The sequence below is a fragment of the Centrocercus urophasianus genome, unplaced genomic scaffold (genome assembly GCF_019232065.1).
Source record: "Centrocercus urophasianus isolate 14NV4802_14NV808 unplaced genomic scaffold, USGS_Curo_1.0 seq_27, whole genome shotgun sequence".
Taxonomy (NCBI): domain Eukaryota; kingdom Metazoa; phylum Chordata; class Aves; order Galliformes; family Phasianidae; genus Centrocercus; species Centrocercus urophasianus.
In genome coordinates this window covers 9083962-9105946 of record NW_024884833.1, presented here as the reverse complement: position 1 = coordinate 9105946, position 21985 = coordinate 9083962, and the positions used below count along the sequence as shown (strand labels likewise).

The window sequence follows — 21985 nt, the reverse complement described above, 5'->3', positions numbered from 1 at the left end:
TTTTGCTGTAATGCACTGATGAGTTATCTGACTTTAAACTGTGCCCCCAAGGTCAGGGAGGGCTGGAGGTGCTCCAGGCACAGAGCAGCACTTCCCTGCAGCCCGAGGGAGGCCCACCGTGGAGCAGGCCCTTCTCTGCAGCCCGTGGGAAACACGCAGGGCAAATCTCCACACGCAGACACGAGGAGCCCGCGGTGCAGCAGTAGGAGAGGCCTGAAGGAGCCCCTCGGTGCGGCAGGAGAAGCCGCCGCCCGTACGGAGCCGTGCGCTCCTGAAGGGCGATCAGCGCTCTGAGAGCCGCATCCTGCGAAAGCGCCGCGCGAACGGCTCGGAAGGACGCCGGCCTCCGCCGACAGCCGAAGCCTCACGCCCCCGTGCGGACGCGACAGGAGAGTGCGCGCACCCGGCAGCGCTGCCACCCAGCTCCGAGGATGGAAGCAAGGTGCCGCGACACACACCGCGTGTGTGCGCCTGCGCCCGCCCCGCCCCGCCCCGCCCCTCTCCTCTCCCGCCCGTCGGTACGCCTCTTCGGCGAGGCCTGCTCGCGGCTGCGCCCGCCCTCCCCGGAAGCGGCCGACTGAGCGTGCGCGACCGTCGGCGGCGGCTGCCGGCAGGGGGATGTCGGCCGCGTGCGCGGTGTCCCTTGAGGCGCAGCCGGCGCTGCCGCCACCGCCCCGCGGGGACAGAGATCCGCCGGCCAAGGCTATGCGCAGGGGGCTGCGGCGGGGCCGCGAGGAGGAGCGGGACCGGGAGCGGCTCCCATGGCCGGCGGAAAGCGGCGGGGGCGGCGATCCGGAGGGGGAGCGGGAGGCCTGGCGGAGCGGCGAGCGGCGGAGGCGGCAGCCGCAGGAGTCGAGGGCGCCGGTGGCGGCGGCGGCCAGGGTGGAGGAGGAGGCGGAGGAGGAACGGATGGAGAGGGAGCATTTCCGGAGAATCACCAACGCCTTCCGATACTACGGGTAACCGCTGGCCGCTTTCGGAGCCCCTGGCTCCGTGTGACCGCGCCGTGATGCAGGGCGCCCGCCGAGCTCTGCCCTCGGCAGCCGCCGCGGCAGCGCCGCTTCGCGGACAGACGCGCACCGCTCTGTCGGGGTCGGTGGAAATCAGTGCAGTGGTGGTAAAGGGCGCTTTGCGAAGATAGAAAGCTTTCTGAGCCTGGTGGAGTATCGGAAACGGTACTGGCACCTACCAGCCGGGAAGTGAGGAGGGTGCTTTGGTTACCGTATTCGGATGAGCTGTTAATAGGCCTGGCGGAAGCCGTTTGTGGTAGTTTTGGGTCTGTAGGAATTTGTTGACGGTGCGGTGCCTCTTTAGGAAAAAAGTAAATAGAGGGGGAAGAAAGGAATTGAATTAATCGATTGAAAGGGCAGCAAGTCCAGTGGTGAAAGGGGGCTGGCTGAAAATGCCCAGCCGAGGGTATTTCGGTAAGCTGTCTCTTGTTCCTGTAGGCTTGGGAGGTGCATTTGGGATGTACTTAATTAACACTACCTATTTTATACTTCTGCTCACTCATTATTATGCACAGAACCTTTTCTCTCAGCGTAAAACAAGCGTACCCTGTTTGTGAATGTGATTTTTTTTTTCCTGTGACGCCTAAACTTTCTGTTTCTTGTTTTTCTGTCTTGGATATTTTTGTTGTATTTTATTAGAAGTACTGTTTGAGCAGGAGGTTGTACTACATGACCCTCTGATGTTTCCTTTAAACAGAATTCTGTAATTCACTTTGGCCATGTCAAGGACTGCCTGTTGATGTAATAAATAACTGTCATATCGGTAGTTTAGTGGTATCTTCTGGCCTGAGAAAGTAGAAACGTCCCTGTCAACTTCACACTCATTTGTGTTCCTGGGTTGTTTTTGAATCCTTCAATTTCAGTAAACAGGTAATGAGTGGACGTGACTTAAATTTCTAGTATAGTAATCGAAGAAAATTACTTCTGCTTCACAGTAATGAAGTTTAAGTGGAGTTAATGTATTAGTAATTTAAAGTGTTAATGGGAAACACCTGTATGAACATGGCGGCAATACATTTTCAGATCATTCCAGATCTAAGGTTGGAGATAGACACAACTTCATATTTTTCTAATTTTGATTTCATTGAATTTTCGTTTATCGAAAAGGTTGCAAATCACCTTCAAAAGGGTATAGAATTACGATTCAAAGGACTTTACTGGCACAACTTTGAAAATGTTGATACTGAGCTAAGCAGTGGTGTCTATAGAGTAGGCACGTGCAACCCATGGGCCACATGCAGCCATGGATGGATAGTAATGGAGTCTCAAAAGATGATAAATTTTTTAACATTACTGTGCGATTTATAGTGATGCTCATGTGCACATAACTTGAGCACAGATTGCATAGGTGGCAGTGGAACAATCTGGAGGGGAGAGCAGTGGAATGCTAGCATCTCACAAGCCCACCACATGCCATCACTAATTTACTTGTGTATTTATTACTCAGCTTTCAGTTGACGTAAACACATTACCAGAGAATTTTCGAATGGATTGCATAGAATTACAATCAGACTTTCAACTCAAGTAAAAATGTGATTGTGTCTCTCTGCCACACTTTTACAAGCCCTCTCTTACCAAAGATATCCATCGCTTCACAATCATGCCTTATTTATATTACTGCTTGTGGTGGTACCTTTATTTGCAAACAATTATTTTCAAGGGTGAAGCATGGGAAGAGTAAAATTTCATCAAAAGTCTCTGATGAGCACCTTGAGAGCTCACTGAGCATTGCAGCTACCTCCATCTGTCCTAATTTCAGTTGGGATGGAGTTGCCTTCTTCAGAATGCCTGGTATGAAGCTGTCTTTTGATTCTAGGAGAAAAACCATATTGGTAACACACAGGTGTTGATGGCTGCCTGCTAAGCACCTTAGTAAATGCTCAGGCCATTCTCACCAGGGAATAGAATTAGGACAGCTGACTTGAACTGGCCAAAGGGCATTCTGTGCCATATGTCATCAAGGGGAAGGAGTTTTGAAAGAGGGTGGGAGTACACCTGCTGCTTGGGGGTACTATCTGGGCATGAGTTGGGAGGTGGTGAGTAATTGCTTGTCGGACATTAGTTCTGTGACATTTATCTGTGTGTGTGTGTATATATAAAATCATAACTATTTTCCTTTTCTCTATCTTAGTAAATAGTTTTATCTCAACCCACAAGTTCTACTTTGTTGTTTTTTGTTGATTTTTTTTTTTTTTTTTTTTTTTATTCTCTATTCCATTGGGAAATGAACAACTGTGTGGTACTTAGCCATCTGCCAGGTTGAATCACAACACCACTGAGCCAGACTAGTGTATTAGTTTCCCAGAAACAAGGTCAAATATCTTACTAGCTTTTATGTCTTTGTTGCTCTTTTTCTTTCTTTCTTTTTTTTTTTTTAAGTAAAAATTGTTACATATGCTTTAACTTTACAGTAATTTTTTGTATGTAGCCCAAGACAATTCCTTTTCACACAGTGTGTTCCAAGCAAGCCAAAAGTTTGGACACCTCATGCTACAGAGGATCAGGGTTTTTGTTGTACCGTTCTTTAATGCTTCATTCTTCTTAAATATCAGACAAACTCAGTGTATATATTACAGTGCCCTTTTTGATGGTATGGATGTAACACTGGAGATTTTAACAGGTTAGATTTCCAGACTGAGGCTGCAACTAGAATTACAGCAGCTGTACCAGCTGCAGACAGCTGAGGCTGGCAGAGCTACTTGCTCACTCTCGATGGTGCAATGAGGAAGATGGTGGGAAAGGTAAAAGTGTGAAAACTCGTGGGATAAAGTTTAACAAGTAGAGCAGAAAGTGCACAAGCATATGGAGCTAAACAGATAATTCATTTGTGACTTCTTGTGACTAGACAGATATGTAGCCATTTCCAGGAAGGCAATGACTGATCACAAATGATGGTTGCTGGTGAAGGCATGCACTGTAATTGTGAATATCTCCTCTTTGTCTTCCTTTCCTCAGCTTTTACTGCTGAGCACAATGTCATCCAGTACAACGTAGCCTTTTGGACAGTTTGGGTCTGCTGCCCTGACTGCGTGCCCCCAGCCTGGCTGGCTGGGCAGCAAGAGAATGAAAGCCTTGATAGTGCATATGGAAGCAATTGCTAAAACTTTTAGTCAGAAATAAACCACCATCTAAGGTACTAAGATACTTAGTACTAAGGTACCAAGTTTGAGAAATTGCAGTATGGCTTCATATGAGGAAATGATTTGCTTGTATCTAAACGGGAGATATCCCTTGCCCTGGCATCACAACCCTTACCTTCTGTAGTTGCTATGACTGTGCTTAGTTGGCTTCACTTGCTAAATGGACAAACCAAACAGAACTGTTTTAAAGGGCTCTGCTCGGAGTTAGCAAGTCAAGTCAGTGTTCTGGCAGGCTTTGTCAAAAGGTGATGGAACTGTTTGTGTGAGGAAAAGAATTAAAAAAAAAAGACCCTTTGTCTCTTGGCAGTCAGATAACCTTTCTTGTGGAACTGTTATTTTTGGTAAAGGGAGGAGTTACGGTAGATTGGTCAATTACATTATCAAATGTGCAGTATTCATACTTGATTAAATACGCTGTTGAAATGAAGTAGTTCAGTATCCCAGCTGGAGCGCCTGAACTCCATTGTTTTCTAGCTGCCTTTGCTGTTATGGTTCCTTCAGAAGCAATTGATTTTAAGGATCTCTATTCTTATTCCATGTCCTTTTTATGACAAAAGCTACTACAGCATTTGGTCGCTTCATTCAATGTAAATTGGCTTTGAGAAGCAGTCTGGCTATTTTTTATGAGTTCATATGCTGATCATTTATTCCATTTTGTGGAAGTGCTAAATAACTAACAATTTTTACCTAAAAGTTTCTTTTTTCTTGTAAGTGCTTACAATGTCTGAACAGTCTTTTTTAATTTAAAGACATTAATAATTCTGAGTGATGTAGCCTAGAGGGAATTGCTTGTATTTAGTGCAGTTGTTGCTGCTAAGTATCTAATTGTGTTAATTTTCTTCCTTTCTAGAACGAACATGCATGAACGTGTGAACAGAACAGAGAGGCAGTTTAAATCTCTTCCAGCTAATCAACAGAGTCTTCTTCCTCAATTCCTTCCTCACCTTGACAAGATTCGGAAGTGCATTGATCATAATCAAGAAATACTGCAGACCATTGTGAATGACTGCGTTCATATGTTTGAAAACAAAGAATATGGAGAAGACGTATGTTTAAGCTGACTTTTTCATACTCCAGAATCAAATTTTGTACACTTTGGGATTTTTCTATATGTGTTTAATGCCTTTAGGAGTCTGGCTTACTTTGCTTTTGCTCTTTTTTTCTCCTCTACAATTTCTTGCTTGCTTGTTTTTCTCATTTTCATCTTCACATCTTGTACAGCTGGCAATTAAACAATGTTAGTCTTTGTAGTTGCTTTAGTGAAAGCTAATTGTGAACCTGGCAAATTACAGTAATTACTTGTTTTTAAAAACAAAACAATTAAACAGAAAACTGTTTGGGTCCAGAGTGGTAGTTAATATTTCAGTTAACTGTATACAGCTCAAATTGCACTGTCTGTCTTTCTGTAGGATTTTTATTTTGTGGCGTCCTGAATCAGTTACAGTTTTAGTTTGGCCAAATGTTCTGACTGTTATCATCTGCAGAGCTTTTTCACTGTTGATCTGCTTTTTTGCTGTGACATCTATATTAAAAAAAAATACATTCAAGATTAAAAGTGTGGCAGAGATGGAAACTGAAGTCGTTTTTGATATCTGCAGCTGAGGTACAGTAATAGGCAGTGCTAGCGTGAGCTTCTCAGCGCTGCCTCATTAGTACCTAAAGGGGTCATCTTCTCAGGGTAAACAGTTCACTCTCTGCACTAGTGAAGCCGTGGTCCTTTCTTGCATAAGGACTAAAAGTTGAGCTCTGTTTTGTCATACTACATAGTGCTTTTGGGACATGAAACCTGGTCTCCTCGGTGCTGAACTGAGACCACCAAACTCGTGTTAGTTTTTTGGGCTGGATGTAAGCCCTAGTTTCAGAAGTGAAAATCATGTGCTGGCTGAAACTCTCAGCAGGCATTATAGCATGTTATTTGTCTGTTTATGATTTACATTTTGTTATTGAAGAGTGAAAATACCTGTGTGTTTTTTATTAACAATTTTTTTCCTCACTTTATTTAGGGAGGAGGGAAGATTACACCCGCTTCAACGTTTGACATGGATAAATTAAAATCTACTTTGAAGCAATTTGTCAGAGACTGGAGTGAAGAGGGGAAACCTGAACGAGATTCCTGCTACCAGCCAATAATTAGTGAAATTGTAAAGAACTTTCCAAAAGAAAGATGGTAATGGTGTTTTAAGTCTTACCTGTTGTGTGGGCACATGATGTTGCACAAGTCTAACAAAGTTTTTTATGGATTAATGAAAAGCTTAGATTTAAAAGTACTAAAATTGATGTGGATATGGAATTAATCAAGAGTTTTAATAGAATGTATTGGAAAAAAAACACAATCTCAAACTTGTTGAATAGTAAGCCAGGATTTTTTTTTCAAGTTGATACAACAGGATTTCTTTTAACTTTTGAAATAATAGGCCTGGGGAGACCATTTAAATTCTCTCAGGTGTGCTCAGTGACTTAATGTTTGCAAGTTAGAAGGTTTTTGGAGTGTGTATGCTGCAGATAAAAATAACAAATTTAAAAAAAATTTAAAAAAACCTTGTGACAGCTTCAGGCATTAATATTTCCTTTAATATTGGCAGGAGAAAGGAAGTAGACTAGTAACCCCCACTATTTTATTACAAATATTTGTTTCTGCTGTTAGTTTCAGACATGTTACAAGGCTTGTATTACTAAAAATTGCTTCACATGTGTGGTAGCTTTGTTACTGCACTGACTTGTTAAAAAAACACAAAAACAGTAGTTAGCATGAGTTGATTCTTTTAGGTAACTAAAAGTATGCTGTTGGAATCCAGGAAGAAGTTACTGTTGTAGGAATTATGTAGTTAATGATTGTGCCATGTAGACACAGCAGAAAGTACATTTCAGTTTATGCTTCATGCTCTTATTTGGAAAATATGTGAACTCGGTATTCATAAAACTGGCCAGAACTTAGCTTTATTACAGATGGATGTTACTGTGGATTATCCTCTTTCTGAGTGATTGCTAATAATGCACTTATTCCAATTTGTGTATACTTTTCACTGGCCGTTTTTCATTTTTCACTGAGTGCCAGCAGAATGTGGAGCAGAATCTTGTATGGTAAAATGACAGTTTCAGGCAGATTGCTTGGTTTCTCTTTTGCTTTGGGCTAATTCATCTCAATGTAGATGAACCAGTGCATATTGTTTATATGAGGTGAACTTGTTGTAATATGCCTTTGGCGTTAATAGTATTTTACATATGAATTAAATATTAGAAGTTACCTTATGTGCCTCTAGAGCATCTCTGTAGGCATAGTCATAGTTCTGAAAGTAATTATTCTGATCTTCAGAATTGCAGGTCACTTTTTTTCTGTGTGTTAGCTTTGCAAGTTATCAGTTTCTCAAAGTGTATGCTGCAGGTAAAAGGAAGAAGTAGAGGTCGCTGTCTTATCAAGTTTTAGAGATTGCAGTTGGAAAGTTTTATCTTGTACCTACTTGACATAAAGTCAAGTTGATAATAGGAAACCACATTACTAATGATAAATCTGAAGTTGAATGCTTTTTGTCGAAGAAGTAGGAATTGTGGTGGTGGCAGTTGTTGTTGGACATAACTAGTATGACAGTGCTTCTGTCTTTGTTGTGATAACTCTGAATCCCGGAGTATTTTAGTGTGCAGGAGTATTGAAATGTCACTGTATAGATTAAACATGTCTATTACAAGACTGAGTTTGAAGTATATTGTATTTAAGAAATTTTATTATGTACATATCTATTTTAAAAGTTTAATTTTGGTGACTCATGGAGCGGTGGTAGTACTTAGGTAAACTATTAATTGTCCATTTCCCAGTGACCACAGGCTGTCCTAAGCTGCTATATTCTTTGAGGCAAGAAGTAGGGTAGCAAAATTAGCTATTTTTTCCTGTGTTACATGGCTTGTAATCTCAACATTGGCAAAAGGTAACTTACACTGCAGTGCAGGTTGGCTGGAAAGTCTAGCTCATTTTTTAAACTTTCGGTGGAGAGCAATTTCAGTTTAAAGAGATGAATGGAGCCTGAACTGACCATGATGCAATTATACTTATTGTGTTTAGGCTGGATGCATTGTGTGTTTGCTTCTGAAAACACTGGCTGTGAGTGTTCATGTGGGAAGAGAACCCGTACGTGGAACCTCAATGTGCAGCTCTGCATTTCTTTGCACTTGCAGTTCCTTTTTACGATGGAGTGTGCTGAAGTGTCCTGAGGTTAAATTCAGTTACTAGAGGAAAAAGTGCACTGTTGGTGCTTGGTAAGGAAGGCAGCTTTGCATCAATGTGTTTTGCACTGAAAAAGATAAAGAAGTTCAAGTGTTGTCAGTACAGGCCATACTTTATTTTTTAGTAACTTCAACAAAATTGCACATTCAATTTCCGGTAAAGGTCACTTGTATTGATTACTTGCACTGAAATCATCTGAAAAAGGAATACACTTTTTAAAAACAACCCAAGTATGTTTTGTTCCATGCACGCTGGTGTTGTATTGTGGCTATTATTTACAAGAGTGACCCTCTCAAGTTCTGCTGATATATGAAGAAAAGAAAAGGAAGTAATGAAGTATTTTCACGCTTGCTGTTCTGGAATGCAGAAGAGATGCAAATAGTGATTGAAATTAGCTGTAAATTTGAACAGGTGTTTTGTGTAAGAGCCACTGTTATCTCGTATTTCAGTCCAGTCTCCTGACAAGACTGTCATGTAAAACTTTAAAAAAGCAAGCATTTTTTCTGCGTATTTCTCCTCCTAAGGAATAATTTCTTGTTTATTTAGCACAGAAAATGTTAGTAGGATCAGCAAAGCAGTTTAAAGTGAAGTTATATTAAAGACCTTACTGAAGAAATGGTAGGTTTCCTGTGCTGATAACTGAATTTTGTAATTTTGATTCAGCTTACATAATTGTTCTCCTTTTGATGAAGCTTTCTGAATTTCGTGGACCTGAAAGAGCCACGATTGTTGTTTTCTGTAGGAGAAAACAGTAAAACATATATTTTTATTTCTTGATGGAGTAAGGTTTAAAGTTTTTTTGTTGTTGTTGTTTTTTTTTTTAAGGAGAAGCTTAAAGTTGAAAATCTGAGTATACTCCTTTTATCTTCTCTGTTCTTTTTGTTACCTCTAAGGACACGAAGATTGAATTTCTTGTTCAAAAAAAAAACAAGGAAATGGTTAACCTTCAAATTAGTTAATGTTATTCCATGGTTAACAATTGTAAGACTTGGTGTATATGTAAGCTTCTGCTCATTAATTTGGACTTTTTAACCAGCTTTAACTGAAAATTTAAATATATCGTTTAGTTCAGCAAATTATTTTCAAGATACTGTCAGGACAGATGGCAGCAGAGGGGAAGTCAGACAAAACAGCAACAGAAGTGTGTATAAAACAAACGCGTGTCATTGCATTCCTCCGTGCATAAAAAAATGGCACCCAGTGAATGCATTGACACTTGCTGGATGTTTATGGAGACTAAACTGGATGTAAGCACAGTGAGGTGGTGTGTTTCAACAGCAGTGACAGTGTCATGACAGATGAGTCACATTCTGAATGGCCATGCAGATATTCACAAGTGTGGCATGCACGCTTCTGTTCATTGCTGATGAAAATGCATATTTAATACTGTTGACTATGTTGATAAGCAGTGTTTTGTAAGTCAAAATTTGCTCTATCAAGTACTGTTATTGTGTTTTGTTATTGTGTATTGTGTTTTTTTAAAAAAAAAAAAAGTAGAAGCCAATTTCAAGCAATTTAAAGATGTAATTTGTCTGTTGGAGGCTTTATCTTGTTCTAGGGTGAATACAGGTGCAAACTGTAAACTGAAATTAAACCTTTATAACTAACTCCTTGTTGTTAGGTTATTTTTAAGAAAAATGCCTTTTTTGTTTCATTCTTCTCTTTTACTGTGAAAGTGTCCACATGATCTAAATATTTTATAGATAATGGTGAACTGTAAGGAACTGAAGACATAGGTAAGGTAGAAGTACATCTCAAGCAATAGTGAACAGATACACCACTAGAAATAACCTTCTGGAATGAGAATCCTCTGACTCAATAATCTTTAATTTGAGTTTCTATTTTCAAAAGTTTTGTCTTGAGCAAGTAGTTCATCCTTGAATTCATCTCCCTGTTTTTTAAGGAAGACTTCCTGGCTAGCTTACTTCTGTTTTTCCCTGTAGAAGAGGCAAGGGAAGCTTTTGCTTAGCAGATCTTAAGTAATTACAAATTCATGACATCCTGTTACTTATTAATCAGAATACAAAATAGCTGTAAGTATAAATGAATGAAAATGACTTTGATTTTCTAGATGGGAGGTTTCAGTAATTAACATAATTAAGCTACCAACCAAAAGGCGCAGTTAAAATTGCTCTGTCAGTTTGTGTGGCCATTAGAAAAGATAATACTTTCTTCTTGGGTAGTAAACTTCTAGAGGTGCACTGTTTTTTAGAATTTACCTATCTCCCAGGCTCAGCTTCATGATTATGCAGCAGCTTAGTGGCTCTATTGAATCTGTTGCGGCAGTCTGAATTTTTAAGTAGTCATAGGTTTTGTATTTTGCTTTCTTTCATTGTATACTTGAAAATGCTTAGTGTGGCTTTCTTCATTTTATTGTGTGTATGACTTGTTTGCCTTTGAAGGTGATATGCAATGAGAGGATGGACTAACATTCTTGATATATGAAATTACAAAGTCTTTGAGGTCTAGAAACAGGAAAATTATTTTTTTTTAATGATGTACCTATTTTGTTTTGTGTGGGAGTATTTTTCTTTCAGAAATGCAGGTTTGGTTGCATTGTGATGAGGTATACCAGTTAAAATGTATGTATATATGTATCTTGCCTTGTTGCCTGAAAGAGCAGTTCTATTTCTTAGTTGCTGGTCTTGGAATACAAGAGAAGTTGTTGCAAATTTCTCAGTAGCTAGTAGTGCTGGTTGTATTCTTATGTTCTTGTACTGATGTCTAGTTTTGGCAAGTGAAAAGGTGAGAGCTGTGCTGTGCTTTGGTTTAGGGAATTGTATGTCACTGAATAGGCATATTTAACACCCACAGTTTGTGAAAGGGTAACTGCTGTAAAGTTTTTACAGTCTGAATTGCTCATTGGCTCATGGAAGTTTGATTTGCTTTGTGTTTCTGATCCCAAAATGCTTGTTTAATTTTCCATGCAGTGTAAGCAAGATTTTTAGAAAATGTAGTAATTATCAGTGGTCATCATAACAAAAATGGTGAAATGTAATCATATGCTTTCTTCCTGTGAAATTTGCTTAAGAAATCATTTTGATTACTGTAGAAGTTTTCAGAAGAAATATTTTGTTTTGTAGTTGTGCACTGTGTTCTCAATAAGGGTTTCTTATGTTCTTGTTAATCATTTTCTATGAATTATTTTAACTATATGGTTAAATGATCTGACCTGAACTGGCTCCATTTGCCTTTAAAAAGTAAAGTCATATGAGAAATATTTATAACATCCAAGTATATGGGAAAAAGATTGTTTGGCTGGACCTCTGTAAGCTTTGTTAAGAGGTATCAGATAAACATTTAACTATTATTTTTGTTCTGTTGCAGGGATTTCTCCAAAGTTAATATCCTGGTACCTGGTGCTGGGCTAGGTAGATTGGCGTGGGAAATAGCTATGCTCGGTTATGCTTGCCAAGGAAATGAATGGAGCCTCTTTATGCTCTTTTCTTCTAACTTTGTACTCAACAGGTACATAGCTTACGTTTTACTTCCTGATCAAAACCTGCAGGTACAGGGGAGGTGAAGTTATTAATAAAAAAAATTGAATAAATAACACAGATTTGTAAGTCATAACACAGGACACAGATAACCATTTGTTAGAATGTTTTCATGCAAATAACGATTGGGATAATTGGGAGAAGCTTATATCTGAGGGATATGGGTTAAGTCATTAAGAATACAGCAGGAAGCATGGGTTTTAAGCTGTGAAACTTAAAGTGCCTAGATTCTATCGCAGACTCCCTATGTAACCTGGTGTAAGTACTACTGTTTTTATTTTACATCATTTTCTGGAGGAAAAAAAAAAGGTACGCACCTATTTCATGAGTCATCAAATATGGACTAATTAATTACATGCATGGTATTTGATGGTGGTGGTAACAGTGTTAGATTCCAGACCAAAATCTTAGGCACAGTTTTTAAATGGAAAAGAATACACTGATCCACTTCTTAAGCAAATTTGTCACGAGGTAACATCTAAAATGTTATAGTTAATAGTTCTTCAGTTGCACTAAGGTTGTAAATTTGACTGTAACTGATTTCACTGTATAGGCTGAATTTAAAATGAAATTTTTGTATTTCTTCCACACACAATGGAAATTGCTGATCTCATGACAAACTTTTTAGAGAGAGAAGAAGGCACCAAATATAACTAACTGTTCCTGTAAGGATTAGGGTGGAAAGATTGGGTATATGACAGAGATTTGGGTTTTGTTGTTTTCATGGTGATTTTGTACTGTTCAAAGACTGATTCCCACTTAACTTCAGAATGAAAAATCAGTTATCTGTCTTTGGTTAAAACACATGAATTATGGACTTGTATTTTGTAGCATTCTGACATATTTGAGCCCTTATTAGCAACAGTGATTGTCCACAGTGGAGTGTGCTGGTCTTAAATTTGCTTTGGCTTATCTTTCAGAGTAAAAGGGTTGAAAGTGCTCTTTCTTTATGGCTGTTGCATGTCTGGTTAAAACAGTAGTGGTAAATGTAATGAAAATAAGAAGTTGGTAGACATATATTTAGTCTTTTTTTACATGATTCTCAAATGACTGTCATCTGATGCTGAAGTTGTGTCTTACGGTTGAGCTAATGTAATACCTTGCAGCTACTAAGAAGTTGTCACCTTCTCCTCCTCCCTAACTATATAACCTTTCTGTTTCTTAGGTCTTTGGAATTTTTGAATCAATACAAAGTAGCGTAAAAGTATCAATTTCCCATTTTGGGGAACATCGTTCAGCGGTCATATTGGTTCAAACCTGCGGTGTGTTTTTCACCTTCCTTAAATACGGGATCTTTTAACACCTGCCTGTTGTTTTCTATTTATAGAAAATATATTTTGCAAAAAGGCACCACGTGTGTGTTGGATTTCCTAACTGTGTTAGATCTTACACAGTCAAATTGAGTGTCTTTGTTTCTGGGAGAGTTACCAGCTTCAGGTTTTGTTACTTGCAGGGAAGAGGATACTGGTAACTGCTACTCTAAATGAATTCCAGTCATTTCAGCTGATTCCTTTCTGCCAGATCTGATCTTGTCTTGGGTTATGTGTTAGGAAAATGTTATGGAATTTTGAGAATTTTGGTTTTAGTGTTAGGTGTCTGTTCCTAGCAAGCCTTTAGAAATTTATGTTTACCTTCCTTGGAAAAAAAGGCAATGATCAGAATGAACAGAACATAGCAGTTTAGTACAATTGAAAAGAAAAAAAGGAGTTCAAAAATTTTGCAAGCTAATCTTTGACTCTGATTTTAATTCATTTCTGGTTTTCATTTGATAAAATTACAAGGATTTTGATGGCGTGTGCTTACAGATTCAATCTGCCTTCTGCCCCTACCTGACCTTAGTTTATTTTTAGGAATATAAGGTACTGTCTTGAGTACCAAGTCTACTTCTACAGTGGGCCTATTCTAAAAGTGACTAAAGTCTTTTATCTGCAGAGATACCTGCTGATTTTAATGCATGTAAAAAACTTTATTCTTTTAAATTACAACTTTTTTTCCACCGTGAATGAAGTTTAATATATTATATTTAGAAAATGCATCAAGGCCTAACAGTGTTCACTTGTAACTATTAGAAGTAAAGCATAAATTTAAAATGTATTGTTGGGAAGCTGAAAATACACTTGTTCTGGAGAAGTTGAATTCCAACGGCTCGAACACTCCCGCTTGATTCTGCTTTTTCTTTTAAGTCTTTTACTGCTGGTTTCTCTCGGTTGCATTTAGATGAGTTCAGTCTGTAACAGATGACAGAGGTGATCATAGGTGATGAATAGACTCCTTTTGGTTTTTATTAAGAACAAAAACTGTAAAAAGCATAACCTGTTTTATTGCCTCTGAAAGGCATACCAAAAGTTCAGGTGAAGAAATACAAAATTTTGCACCCAAATGACAACAGAGTGCTTTAAGAAAAGCTTTTAAGTGGAAGTGGAGTTCACACTAAGTAAAAATTGGCTAATTGGCCTCATGAAAAAATATCTTCGTAGATAAATCTTGACGCTTTGTGAAAGCTGCTGAACTCTCCTTATTGCATGTCCGTGAATTAGGATGAAAGTAGTTAAGTATTTTATTTCTAAACCAGTGGGCAAAAGTAAGATTTTACCTCACCATCTTTCACAGTGCAAGCCTTTCAGACAGACTGTTGTATAGTAAATGTTCTGCCCTTACTTGGAAAGAAATGAAATGTGTCGCAGTTTTAATTGAAGATAAAATCTTTATCTAATGTGCTTTGTCAGAAAGAGGGAAATGTGAAGGTCTGCAGTAGTTTCTTTGCTTGTTTGCTTTTGTTTGTTTGTTTGTTTTTGTGGGTTTTTTTTTGAGGTAAAAAGATTTTTCAAGTGGAACTGTGGACATGGGAATTAGTCTTTTATACTAAATTAGTAGTTCCCACTGAAACTGTTTTGTCTGCATATAATTTGTGCTGGAAAAAAAATACTGAGATGTGTGTCCTCTCTTACAGCTCAGAAAAAAATCTCTTTCTCATCTACTCAGATTTTTTCTTTTCCTTGCTTTTTTTTTAAAAATTTCATTCTTACACAAAATATTCTTAGTATAATACAAATTGACTGTGAGCACTTGAGAAATAGTTACCACAAAACTTTTGTTGGCAGATTTAGAAATGTTTTGTTTTAAGAAAATGATGCCCCTCTGGCTACAGGTTTGTTGTTTTGTTTTGTTTTTTTTTTGCCTAATTGTTTTCTTTGGCTGATTGCGTGTATCTGATTGTCTCCATACATAATGGATATATAAATAACAGTTAATGTTCTCGGTATACTGCTGCTCATGCAACAGCAGTACTGCAGGGTTTTTTTGTTTTGTTTTTACTGATCAAATACAAATATAACACAGTGAAGGTAAAAATTGTTGATTCTAAGACTCTGTCACAGATTTTTTTTTTTTATCTACCTGTGAAGAGTGAACCTGGTGGACTGCTTGCAGTTCACAGTGTTTTCTGTGTATTCTGTTGGATATATGTGTCCTCTGTTACCTGAATTTAGTGATGCATGTGTAACATGTGCTTAGTAATTGGGCTTCGGTGTAAACTTCACCTTTGCTCAGGGGATGAAAACTGCTTCATTTTTTAATTAAATATTGATTTTGCAGGACTGTGGAAAAAGGCTTTCTTCATATTTTCTTGTTGTTTTTATCAGTTTTTAAAATAAGTGTTCTTCTGATTGGTCATGTCATTGCACAAGTTCTGTTTTACCATGACATACTTAGTGTATGCTCATACTTGACATAATTTGAATATTCTGGATGTTGCTAGCTTAAAATGATAGCACAAAAGCATTACAGCTTGCAAAATTGTTTTTTTGTTTTTTTTTTTAAATTTAAATGCATCATTTCAGTTAGCATCTGAAAAATGCTTTTATGTTGTTGAGCTTCAAAACCCTTACAATTATGTTCAGAAGCAGAAAAGCCTTGGATGACAACAGATGAGGCCAAGAAAGTTGAAAAGAAGTATGGAAGTAAGAGAATTATTTTTATAAATAGAAAAAAATATTGATGCAAAAAGCTTATCTTTACTATGGATATTGAATCACAGATTTCAGTAATTCTGTGCAAGGAATTCTATTCATTGTCAATGGAGAAATCGGGAATAATTGTAAAAAGGAAAAAAAGAGAAAATGAAATGAAGGAAAGGCAGTTATAGTGTGGTTCCAGTTGACGTGTCAGAGTGAATTTGCTATTTTGATCAGCTCATAAATTTTTGGGCAGTCTGAATTGTTTTGAGTTAGATAAGTCCTAAAACCAATAATGACTTTAGCATGAACTTCACTGACAAAAAAAAAATAAATGCATGTTTGAAGTTTGACTCATACATTTCTAGATAATATGTTAGCAATTAGTTGAAACTAAATTGTTCCAATTTCCGTATTTTGTAGATGTTCTGAAGTTAACTCATGTAAGCTTTATCCCTGGATTCATCAGTTTAGCAATAATAGAAGATCTGCAGATCAGATACGTCCAATTTATTTCCCTGATGTTGATCCTCACAGTCTTCCTTCTGGTTCAAACTTCTCTATGACGGCAGGGGATTTTCAAGAAATTTACTCTGAGTGCAGTGAGTAAAAGCATCATTTAGATCATCCGCATAGTTCAGAGTATTTGTTATGATTGTAATATATATATAAACAGAATAGAGCTAATATCTATGCGCATTAAGCAAAAATGTACTAGCTGTAGTAAGATTTTTCTAAGTCAACTTTTCATTTTGGTTATTAAGAAGAAAAAATAGATGCGTCCTTTCCTAATGAATATTTGTTACAGTCTTTTGGAATAAGTCAACACGGAAAAAGTAGGGAGAAGTTAACCTGATGGAAAAAAACGATGTTATGAACAACAATAGAAAAAGTCAATTTTCTTATTTGGTGCAAAAAATACAAATTTGTATTTCTTACTGATTTATTTCCTGTTATTAAAGCAGATGTATGTGTGCTTATTGGTCAGTCATGAGTATTTCAGAGGTACTCTGTGCAGGTGATAAATAACAAGGACTGAGACTTCTGCCAGTACGGATAGCACTATTTTCATTTGTGATGCTAGGTTAGTTGTGCTGTTTTCTTTGTGACCAAAGTAGTCTATTATGAGTAAATTGAATTAAGCTGCAGATGACCATATTTGTCACCTACTCCACCAGTTACATGCACAAGACTTGATCAAAGGCAGCACATATTTCACTTTTATACGTAGTCTAACACCTTAACTCTTCAGAATCTAATAGAGCTTGATAAATTAATAAAAAGTAAGCTTATATAGAAGTCAGTATTTTATCCTCACACAGTATTTGATTTTGCGTGGAATGCCTATTTTTTGTTACAGCTCCCACCCTTTTATTTTCATAGCAGTTCTTCACCATAATTAAATATTTTTCATGAACTTTTTTTTTTTTTTTTGTGCAGCTAGTCTTCCAGTTATTTTTGTGTGGTTGGCTTCCTTACAGTTGTATGCTTTTCTGAGAATGTTATCTTAAGAGTATCCAGCGCTGGAGATAAATTGAGACTTCTACTTTTTTATTTCAGAAGCTTAAATTTTTACAATTTCAGGGATACATGTTTAGAGACAAACAGGGAGATTCATGCTTTAAACGGTAGTCCTGGGAAGATTATACTTGTTATTTATTGGAGGAATTTTCAGTTACTCTGAGCTATACTCTAGAGCTATGTGATTTGTGCATCCACTTCAGTGTAGAGCATTGTATTCTTCTACATATTAATGTGTCCAGAGAGGCCCCAAATCACTGGATACTTTTACATTTGTATTTCTAATAGTTTTATAATGAACTTCTACGACTGGTGGGTAATGGTATGGTTGGACCTTCATTTATGTCAAATGGTCTCATTTGTTATACTGTTGTTATTTTACTGTATAGAATGAATTATAAAAACCAAACACATATGTATAATACTTTAGAGCTTGTATGTAGACTACAGAAATCCAAACTTAAATCTCTTTAACATAAAGCAAAATGTTAGTTTCTTGTAAATGACTGTTTACTTTTAAACTAAATGAAGTGTTCAATTATTACTGTTAGTTAAAGGAAGTACTGAGTGTATAAACAAATACTGGTGTTAAATGATGAACTTTTACAGGGGAAAAGAAAATTTGAATTAATCTGTACAATTTATTGTTCTTGCACAGATACTTGGGACTGCATAGCAACTTGCTTTTTCATTGATACAGCACATAATGTTATTGATTATATTGATACTATATGGAAAATACTGAAGCCTGGAGGCATATGGATAAATGTAGGCAAGTGTGACCAACTTCCTTCTCGCAATCCCTGACTTTCCTTTGCTCACATAACAGGCATCTGTAGTATACAGTACTATAATACAGTAGTGTGGGGGTGAAGGCATCTGTACTGAAGACTGTGTGGAGATAACAACACCCATGACTTTAGAATTTTGTGTTCAGCATTTGCTCAAATATTTGTTACAGTCGGGTTATATCACCATGTGATGTGAAATGTTGAAGTGTGTCTTCCCAGTGCTAGGTTTTTTAAACATGTCACACTTCTGTTATTTGACAATTGTAGTGTGCTGTATTCTTGCTGTTAATTAAAGCTCCAAAGTATAAGTTTTGGAAATGAGATTTATGGATATCCTTATCACAAGAAAAGGCTTTAAGTCTCCTATGGGACTGGCAGAGAAAACTGTGTCATTAAACATTTTGTACAGGAGAAGCTTACCAGTCGCAGAATGTGAGCATAGGTTTTGAGTAGACCATGGTTTGTCCTGCGTTCTATTCTGTACACACAGCAATGATACTAGACTGATAGCATGGATGAAAGTTTAACGTACAGCATGATTTGATGGGAAATGAGACTTCATTCTTGCATAAGCAGTTAAACTATTGTGATTTTGTGCAGAATTCTGACTCATTCTGAGAACTGTATTTTCAGTGATGACAATGTGTTCCAGCTTAGTGGGTCTGGATGTTAGCATTCTTCACATTTTCAGTATGTGGTTTTCATTTTAAAAATGGTTTTGATGGACACTTCCATTTTGTGTTTGCACTCCAGGTCCTCTTCTTTACCACTTTGAAAATTTGGCAAATGAACTTTCAATAGAGTTAAGCTATGAGGATATAAAAAATGTTATACTGCAGTATGGCTTCCATATAGAGGTAAGATGATGTGGTTTTGACTGAGCAGCATTGGTAAAGACTGGACAAACTCCTTAATTAAAGTTTATCTTAAAGTTTGTTCAAGCTAGCCTTATAGACAAATAAGTTTTAGGAGAGTAGGTTGTGTGTAATTGTGTCACAGATTTGCTTTTGTCATTTTTTTGAAAAGTGTGAGGCTTTGAAATCTATGGACTGTAATTAAGTAACAGTTTCTTTCACTAAGAGAAGTTGAAAATGTTTTGAAAACTTACGCTTTCTTTTCCAGGTGGAGAAAGAATCTGTACTGTCAACTTACACTGTGAATGAACTCTCCATGATGAAATACTACTACGAATGTGTGTTGTTTGTGGTGAGAAAGCCAGAAGAGAAGTGCTTCGAATAGGTTAGTCAGAAAAAAGTGTGGCCTGAATGCTAGAATTAAAAATAACGTGGACTGAATGATGTCTGGACACAACCTCAAATCGGTGCCTTCCTATTCCTAATAAGATTTAGATAGTGTCTATTTTCTTAATATTTCTGTTGCTATCCAGACATGTACTATGCCATACATGTTTGTACTGAAACTAGTGAAAATGGAAGATAAAATGTTTGCTTTGGAATGCATTAAGAACAAAAATGTTTTCTTGGATATAAGAATTGTTTGCCAGAACCAAGCTAATTTCACAAATGCTGCCTCGTTTTTCTGGGTTTTATAATGATTTCCTTTGTTCTGCTTTCTGATATTAGGAATGCACAAAGGTACGTACTGTACTTACTGCGTCACATCTAAAGAAGTATTTTTAAGAATACATTTTTAGTCAATTATGAAGTCTGAAATGATTGAAAATTTATGAAATGATTGAATGATCTCTTATTGAGTCGTGGTAACCTAGCAAGGGGGTTGGATCTAAATGATCATCTTACAGCGTTGAAACTGAAATACTGGATGCATCGTGGCTTTAAAACATAATGATTTTGAGTCACCTACTTATCGCTTAAGCCAAAGTGTTAAACGTATAACTAACAGAAACTTATGATAAACCTTGCACTCATCTCTTTTTCAATGTTAATGACTGAGTTATCCATGCCACTTCTAGGTAGTGACAGAGAAAAATCCCTCTTTCTCGAGGAATAAAAAAAAAAATACATGTAAATAATGTGCTGTAACTTAGTGATTTCCTTACCTGAGTCAGCATTGTAGCTATAGGCACTTTACTACTTAGTGGCTTACTACTTCCTTATCCTACATTTTTATTTTTTTTTTCTGGCTAATGGGGCTTAGGAGGATATTTAATCTGCAAATCCTAGCCGAATCTTCGTAAAAGTAAAGCTGAATTTTCTTTTGCTTGTTATGTAAGTGAAAAAAATTACGAGCTTAGAGAAGGCATCATGGTAGCCATTTGTCCTCTTAATGTATTGGTTAGGTTCAGTACCACCTTTATCGTTATTCAAAATATAAGAACCTTGTGGTAAGGAATTAAGGATGTTTTCAGGGTCATAATGGTGCACTGGACAATAATGTTTTTAAATGTTTACGATTGTTTCTGGTCCCTTTTTCAGGGTGATGTCATACTCTCATAATCACATCTTTTTAATATTTCCATTATTAACTTTGGGATTTTTCCTGTTAAGGCTGGACATTTGTGCCTTCATTTCTAAAACGAAAGGTTGCCTGGAAGAAAATCACAATCCTGGGTTTGTTTTTCTTTTTTTCTTTTTTCTTTCTTCTCTTTTCTTTTTTCTTTTTTTTTTTTTAATTGTTTTTTAAATAATTTCAACACTGCGTATAGAAAAAGAGTGACTGTGGATGTTTCAGTACTGTGCCCCTTTTTGGTCAGAATTTTTACTGAGAATAAAGGGTTCTGGACTACAGAAGTTTTCAGCTTCACATAAAATGCTCGTTTGAACTGTACCACCAAGATTGTACTCCATTAATGAACTGCTGAGATTCTGCCTTGGTCCGAGAAAGATTTTTAAAGCACTGCTACTGCAAGGGGATTAAAATAAAAGCCTCTCCACACCTTAAAAAAAAAAAAAAAAAAAAAAAAAAAGATAATCTTCAGTTACTTTCATTCTCTTACTGTGTTATTTACTTTGGTTACTGGGTGGACTTTGTGTTTCTTCACTTTGTTTTTTCCTTGGATAAAATGAGATTAGTGTTTTGATTTCCAAGTTCCTTGAAGTCAGACAGAGTTAGCTGAATGTTGGTCCTGTTTCCTACCCTAGCAGTCAGTGGTTGTACCCAACATGTGATGCTTCCTACACATACATAACTGTATTCTTGTGTTCCAGTTGGACACTGATATCAACTTCAGTTGGGTTTGTTCATTGCTGCCCCATGTTGTCACAAGTTCAATTGTCAGCACTGGTTATAGGAAGAAGTTTTATTGACTTTAATCATGTATATAGCGATGTGCTTGTATTTCTCATTTGGAAAATGCCCATGGATTTCCTTTTAACGTGTAGCAGCTGCATTAACAGCTGGAAGCAGCGCAGCCTTGTGAATCGGTGGTGTGAGTCAGTGGTGTGGAACCCTCTGCCCTACCTGCACGTTCCCAGGCTGCTCCATCGCTCAGCCGGGGATAACCGCGGTGCCACGCTCCTCCCGCTGCACACGCTGTGAGTGCGCTTCCGGATGCTGGCCTCACAAATGCTTCTGTCTAAGGGAGTACGTTTGACAAATGTAGAGCTTCCTGTGTTTTTATTTATACGGTAGTGCGCACACAGCACAGTCACAACGATGGGGATTGGAAGCTTCATGTCTCCGCGTGAACTTTCCGCTATTTTTAATGTGTGTAACGAACTTGATTTTTCTCTGACATTAAAGTTTGCAGTACGACATGGTGTGCGGTGTGCTTTCTCGTCGGCTTAGGTCCCGAGCGTTTCTGCTGCGGTTCCGCGGGGCTCGGGGCTGCGCTGGGAGGCGCTGAGCCACACGCGGCAGGGCGGGGCCCCTCGGCGGCGTGGTCTCGCCTAGTCCCGCCCCGTGCGGGCGGCGGGGAACCGGCGGCGCGCATGCGC

The 21985-nt window shown here is 37.9% G+C and overlaps 1 protein-coding gene across 2 annotated transcripts; it reads left to right on the top strand.

Annotated features, from left to right (window-relative positions):
• Positions 1-618: 618 nt before the first annotated feature.
• Positions 619-21803, top strand: CARNMT1 (carnosine N-methyltransferase 1). 2 transcript variants are annotated; one of them, XR_006170284.1, is made up of 8 exons: positions 619-959; positions 5001-5196; positions 6154-6317; positions 11694-11834; positions 16240-16418; positions 17996-18105; positions 18882-18985; positions 19251-19342. XR_006170284.1 is itself a non-coding variant. In XM_042826821.1 (8 exons), exons 1-8 carry the CDS (start codon positions 619-621, stop codon positions 19365-19367), a joined length of 1356 nt encoding a protein of 451 aa, XP_042682755.1. In that variant the 3' UTR covers positions 19368-21803. The 2 variants fall into 2 exon arrangements, 1 of the variants encoding a protein (XP_042682755.1); XM_042826821.1 differs by having other exon boundaries at positions 17996-18109; positions 19251-21803.
• The last annotated feature ends 182 nt before the right edge of the window (positions 21804-21985 follow it).

Bases quoted from the DNA above. Each gene is read 5' to 3' on its own strand.
- CARNMT1 (XM_042826821.1), top strand. From the start codon at position 619: ATGTCGGCCGCGTGCGCGGTGTCCCTTGAGGCGCAGCCGGCGCTGCCG. The intron at 16,419-17,995 runs GTGAGTAAAAGC...GTTCTTGCACAG, and splicing joins AGAAATTTACTCTGAGTGCA to ATACTTGGGACTGCATAGCA. The intron at 18,986-19,250 runs GTAAGATGATGT...TTTCTTTTCCAG, and splicing joins AGTATGGCTTCCATATAGAG to GTGGAGAAAGAATCTGTACT.